The sequence below is a fragment of the Protopterus annectens genome, chromosome 4.part1 (genome assembly GCF_019279795.1).
Source record: "Protopterus annectens isolate FY-2018-M chromosome 4.part1, PAN1.0, whole genome shotgun sequence".
In the NCBI taxonomy this organism is placed as follows: domain Eukaryota; kingdom Metazoa; phylum Chordata; order Ceratodontiformes; family Protopteridae; genus Protopterus; species Protopterus annectens.
Window position 1 is genome coordinate 932,463,394 of NC_056734.1, and position 6,962 is coordinate 932,470,355.

General features: G+C 44.9%; 1 protein-coding gene across 1 annotated transcript in view; it reads left to right on the forward strand.

Moving 5' to 3' along the window:
* Positions 1-4,797, forward strand: part of MCCC1 (methylcrotonyl-CoA carboxylase subunit 1) — a gene marked incomplete in the record, with an annotated part of 1,520,932 nt that extends 1,516,135 nt beyond the window's left edge. Inside the window, 1 exon segment of the mRNA XM_044070663.1 lies at positions 4,389-4,797. Coding sequence (XP_043926598.1) covers positions 4,389-4,517 — 129 coding nt within the window.
* Between the last annotated feature and the right edge of the window lie 2,165 nt (positions 4,798-6,962).

The window sequence follows — 6,962 nt, forward strand, 5'->3', positions numbered from 1 at the left end:
AAACAAACCATCCTACACTACGTATGAGCAGGTGGGCAAGCCCCCCTACACTCACCATGTGGGTGTCTGCGCCCCCCACACCCCCCTTACTTTAATATTCTACCTCCTAGATCGCGCAAACAGACACACAAAGCTAACCCACACCCACACATTACAGTCCCCCAGGAACACACACCTACACACACTACAGCCCTCCGAAACACACTTACACACAGTAACCTACCTGAACCGCAACACCAGAAGCACTGACTAACTGTCCCTTAACATCGTGATTTTAAACCTCACACATCTGGTTTTTCGGTACTGTGTTCTTTCGGACTCTAAGCCTCGTGATTACGTCCGTCGGTATGTCAAGCAGTCGGTATGTGGTAGGTATCCCATTTATATGTACCTCCATGGTTATGCAGATGTTGTTAACCTATCTATATATCTACATATATATGTATATCCCCAAGTATCGACATATCTCTCTTTCTCTCTCTCTCTCTCTATATATATATATATATATATATATATATATATACATTGTTTTATATATATATATATATAAAACATACACCTTTCATTGGGTACATGCTGGATTGTCCTATTTCCACACATTCCTACCTTTTGTGTTTTATCCTGTCAGTATTCACAACTGCCATTGATACATCTCGGGTAGCTTAGTGGTATGTTATTGTGAAGATTGTGTACATGGTTGCGTGTTCTAATCCTGGCAGTGGTATTTTACCTCTCAGAGCAGTCACTGGTAGTACAAGGGTGATTAACGCACATTTCAGCGGTTGTGTGTTCCACATGTTTATTATTCTGTGGAATGCTACCTATATATGCAAGCTGTGTTTAATGTATACTATGTAACATGTAAACATCTGAGAAGATTCCTGTCAGGGATACTCCCTATTATTTGGAACTACATCCCTGATTACATTATACAAAACCCCTCACTAACACTCCAGGGAATCCTTGTAGAGTGGGTAGGGAACAGTAGATACACCCCAGGGATCCCGCAATTGGCTCTGCTCCACAGAAGGATAGTTAGTTAATCGATGGGGTGGCAACAGCAGACACTTTTGCCTATGCTTATGAGTGTCCTCGGGCAGTTAGGCATGCACCTACCTATGTATCTATGAACCTCTACATATGGTATAGACACATGCTGATAGCTTAATTTACTGTTCAGGTATTGACTTACCTTGTGCCAATGGCAGTTGTGTGTACAATAGTTGAGGGCCACCTATGTAGGATGCACACAGTAGACCACCTATACGTGACAATTTACAGGTGGTCGTGTGTGTGTGTCTGCCATCCATGTTTGCTGTGTGTGCAGGTAGAGAAGGGTGTCAGTCCTTGAGTGCCTACACTGTCAGTGTGTGTGCTATACGTTCCCTCTTTGCCAAGGCATGGGCATACTGGGCACACCTCAGTCTGCCTACTGGGGCTAGCACAGGGTGTTCTTGGTCTGAGTCCCTCTCTGCCTGTGGGTCCCTTGGCAATGGTGGTGCACCATTCTGTCCCTGCTGCAGCTATTTCCACAGGATCATATTGTGTAGCATGGCACATACTATGAAGATGTGGGCACACGTGCCTGGAGAGTACTGCAAGGCTTCACCAGATATGTCCAGGCAATGGAACCGTGATTTCAGCATTCCAAACACGCTCTCTATGATGCTTCTGGTTTCTGCGTGTGCCTCATTATGGCGTTCTTGCGTGGCTTTGTGTGCATTTCTGATGGGAGTCATCATCCACGTTTCCAGTGCATAGCCAGCATCCCCCACCAGGTGGCCATATGGGATGTCCCCCCTGGCAAATACCTGATACAGCTGTGAGGCATGCCAGATGTGGGAGTCGCGATAGCTTCCAGGGCTGCCAGCACACACATCCATGATAATGCCCTGGGCATTGCACACGACCTGGCAGTTGATGGAGGGGTATCCCTTGCAGTTTATGTAGTGCCTGCCCTGCTCACCGGGTGGTGACTTGATGTGTGTATGCATGCAGTTTATTGCACCCAGTACCTCCGGGTAGTCTGCCACATGGTGGAAAAGACACATATTGCTGGCGAACTCCTCCTGCATTTGGGGGAAGTATATGTACTCATTTGCATGTGGTAACATGGCATCCAGGAACTGGTGGAGTACCCTGGATGCTGATGTCTGTGAGATCCCCATGATATCCCCAGTTGGCATTTGGAGGGTACCTGTGGCTAGTATTCTCAAGCTTACACATACCTTCGTGTCCACTGGGATGGGTTCCCCTCTGTTACTTCTGGCTCTGAGGCGTGGCCGGCACAGCTAAACAAGTTGTTGTATGATGTCCCTGTCCACCCTGTAAAGCTCTACTATCTCCAGATCATGTAGCCCCTGGTAGGTTACCCTGGATCTGAACACTCTTCTCCTCCTCCGGTGTCTGAGATGGTTGTCAGCATCATCCTCCACACCACTGTCAGTCTCCAACACATACTGGTGAATCAAAACTATGGCAGCCCCTAACATGTACATATTAAAAGTTCCCCGTCTGTATACACCAATGGTGCAGAATGTCTGGGAATACACAAGTGCGTGTGCAGGGCTTTAACACCTTATACTGTTGTGCAATGGGTGATGTTGGTGTAATTGGGTGTGTATGTGCAATTCCAGCTGCGGGGTATCTTAATTATTGGTTTTACAGCAGGTACTGCTATTGTGGGGCCTTTGGTGTTGACTTACGCTTGGCTGCCGTGATTATTGCCCTTTACTTCATTTTTCAACCCAAATCCCCTCCCATTGTCAGGAATGCATCCAGCTACCAGCTTTCTTGTTTTGTACTTTCACAACCCAGGATTGTTTTGGGAAATGTGTTATGTAGCTGATCTACTGCAAGTTTGCTTTGTTCTGCTGTGACCATTCTCTTTTCTTTGCTGTACGGCACTTCCCCTTTCCTGTTCTGCAGGTAGCTGCTAGCAGCCTTGTTAGCTGTTGTCAATGGCCCACTGTGAGTTCCTAGGTGTTTATTACTCATTTGTACTCCAATTACCATGCTGCAGCATTTCCTTATTATCTTCCCGTATTCTTCCTGTTTCAGCTGTGGTGCTTGCCGCGCACAGCCGTTTACTGGGTTTTGAGCGCGTTTTCATCCACGTTCACATGCACTTTTGGTTACCGTCTGTGCTCTCAGCTAAGCAAAGCTATGGCTACTTCCACACCCCTATCCTGCGGCATTGCTTAGCAACAGGCAACCTGGATTAGCAATGATCCAATCTGCTTACAGCTACGGTGGCCCTCCCCTCTCTTGATGTCATGTTTACCTCCAGGCCACTTACTCCATGTGGTACATCCTTACACTGGTGGGGCGTTTATGATTCAGTATTACTTGACACATTTGCATGGCATTGACTACTAATTCCTAGTTACCGCTCAGAACACTGTCACAGACCCTTAGCAACCCTTGCGCCATGGTTGTGGTGTAGCATGCGTGCCATTGACTATTATGGGGAATTCATGAATTGTGTTACATCGCAGTTTTCTGACATCTAAGTATATTTTCCTTGTGATCCCGTTTACGCACAGATGCACTGCGGTTTTACTTTGCATTAGTGTGGCCATGACATTAAATGTTATTTTTTTATGTGTTGTGCATGTTTTTTTTATGCCATTGGCATATATTAACATTATAATACGTAAGTTTGGTCCGCTTTCATGGCTCCGATTTTATGTTTGAAAAAATGTAAAACATTTTTTTGGTTTACATTTCTTCATACTTACGCTATGCTTGCACCACTTCATGAATCGCTATATACCTTCATTTGCATGCTACACTGCTGTGCATGGGGTAATTAGCATACATGCGTCAGGAGCTGCACAACTCTGGTGTACGCTGGTAGTGCACTTGGAAACAGCTCATACCTGAATCGCTCGGCGGCCATATTTGGCGCTAGATTGCTGACGCTACTCCGGCGCCTGGTGCAAGCTTCATGAGTCCTGGGGGTGGATAATTCAGTACACTACATAAGCAGTAAGAAAATAAAAAATGTATAGCATGCAGCATAAAAATAGTGTTGATTGGGAAGAGTAGTTTGCAAAATGGCCACAAAGAATGTAACATGATCTTTGACGTTTGAACTGTTTTGATATGGTACTGTTGATACAGATGTCCATGCTTTTCAGATAACATTCCTTTGACTTTCAAATTTTAGTATTCCAGAGTCATCTACTTATGGAGATGTGATCAAATAAATGAAAAATAAAGATCTCTCACCTCTAAAAATTATGCAGCAAGTTCATAGTTAGAACTGGGTTCTGTTCAGTGGTAGGATTTCTATGGCTATCTTAATGTTATTATGGTCTTAGTTATGTCCAACTTTTTCTTCAGAAAGTAACTTTAACATCTGCCTATTTTCTCTTTTGTAACAGCACACCATAAGGGCTCCAAAAGCTGGCATTGTGAAGAAAGTATTTTTCAAAGAAGGTTCCCAGGCAAACAGACATGCTGCACTCATCGAACTTGAGGATGAGGAGTCTGATAACAGCAAAGCTTCCTAGATGTTATGTTTTTAAGTTGCACTCTCCACAGCACGCACCTTTATATTGACTGGTTACACGAACTGAATGATTATGTGGAATGGTGCAGCTGAAGTATAAATGGACCATTTTTAATCTGTATTGTGTCAAGGAAATTGCATTTCCAGGTCACTTGTCAATTTTGCAAGGTAATAAATAGTGTGATATTTATTACCTGATCTTGCATTTGAATGCACTTTGCATTTCCTGTATTAAATAATTAGGTTCTACTATGAACAGAGCAGAGGATGAAATAACTTCATATTGGCTAGTCTTTACTTTGGGCAAGTAGCTAAAAGACTTTTTTCCCTTTTTTTTTTTTTTTTTTTTGTGGATATGGGGTTCAGATTTGCATACTGAGAGTGACACTGTTTTTGTTACTGCAACTGTACAGGTTAGATTCTGTCACCTGAGCTGAAAGAAAACATTTTCAGTGCAATCATAATATATAATGTCTTCTATACCTTTCAACTGTCCAGATTGTCACAGAATGTCCAGATTTTTGCTTCTTATTTTTGTTCTGTCCTTCATAAAATTTGTGGTTTTCTGGAAGCATTGAGGATTGAAGTCACTAAATAATGACAGACATTTGAGTTTCAGACTTCATATCCTTCAAAAAATGGATGCCAGTGCAAAATCAATTATTCTTGAAACTTTCTAAATTTAAAATTTGTCCCTGTTTTTGTGCCTTTTTCCCCACAAATATTTTTTTCCTTTGGTTCAGATTTCTTGTGCTAAAAAGTGAAGAAGTATTACATTTTCTGATCTGATGCCATCCATGTCTTTATTCATTACAAACGGATCTTGGATCCGACCTCAATTCTGAGCCAGCAACTGTCAGACAGATCCAGAGCTCAAGCTCCTCCCCTTCCCATAATCCCCTGCTACCTTCTAACGCTCAGATCTCATATACTGCTGAAACGCTTTGGATGTGATCACAGAGCTCAGGCTAGTCATTCACGTAAGTGCTTTATTTTTGAGGTCTTTTTCTGACTTGTAGCTTAATTTAATTTTGTTTTAGTTGATCTTTAGTAGTTTAGTGTAATTACCTCCTCTCCCATTCTCTGATCTTGTTAGTGTAGACAGGGTTTCTTCCCCTTGCATTGTGTTCTCATTTCCCCCCTTTTTTCCATAAGGGTAACAAAAAAAAAAGTTATAGTTTTAAGTTTGTAGTTGTTAGCTTTAGGGGATTTTATTGTTTGTAGTGTTTGTAGCTGGTGTGTGTGTGTGTGTGTGTGTGTGTGTGTGTGTGTGTGTGTGTGTAGCGTACTGGCATGGCTGATAAACCCTCTAGGTTTAAGAGATGCTCCTCGTGTGGTCAGAAGATGCCAAGTTCCAACTCGTACGAAGAGTGTTCTGTTGCTTAGGGTCGCTGCACCGCAGTAAACTTCTTCTTAAGGGCTTGGCTCGGGGGGGGGGGTCCTCTGCCCTCGGACTCCCCTTCCAAGCCACCTCAGGAACCTAAAAATTGCCCTCCTCCTCCCTCGGGAGGGTCTTCTTCCTCCTCCTCCTCCTCTCATTCTAGGAAGCCGAGGCTCTCAGATCACAGATTCCCTGGACCCAAGTCCTCTTCGGCTTCGGATCCGAGATCTGCCATTTCAAGAACCTCGGATCAGACTCTCGGATCCAAGACCTCCACAAAGCAGAAGCCTTCAGATCTGAGCAGGTGCAAGCCATCCCCGGATCCGACTGGCACACTGTCTAAGCTCTTGGACTCAACTAGGCTGTCGGTTACCATCATAATTGAAGGTTCCCCCTCTCGACTCTTCAGAAAGTCTGATCCAACTCATCGGAGTATGTCCCCTTCCCGGGACCATAGCACTGTGGGTCCCAGGGTCAGATCCCCTGCAGGGTCAGGAATGTATGTTGAGGAGCTTCCTCAAGGCTCAAATTGAGTTGGGCTTGCTGCCATCCCCTACCGAGGTGACTAGGGGCCCCTCCCCATCTGCACGACTCCACTCACCTCATCCAACCCCACAGGCTTTGGAACGTCAGGACCAAGGGATTTCCAGTGGGAGGCCAACAGTGTTGGGCATAACCCCCCTTCTTGACAACTTCAGGGTCCCTGGCAGGCTCTGTTCCATTGCCCTTGGATCAAGGTGCACCTCACCTCTGAGAGGTAGGTGTGAGTTCACTGGGGGTGGGTTTGGGCTCAGATTTTTCAGACTGTTCCCTTCCCCTGGAAGCTTCAACACCGGACAGCTCAGGGATGATATTGTCAGGGGGCATTGGTGCTGCATCAGGTTCCCTTCTCCCTTCCCAGATGGCCTCGGCCACAGGGGAGGGGGTTGGAATTTCTGGCGGTAGAAAGGACCTTCTCTTGTTTTGGCAGTTACCTCTCCATCTTCTCTATTTCCTCTCCTGCCTTTCTCAGGTTTGGGTGCTGAGGCCTCATTATCCTTCAGGCAGGCACTGCCCCACTTGGGG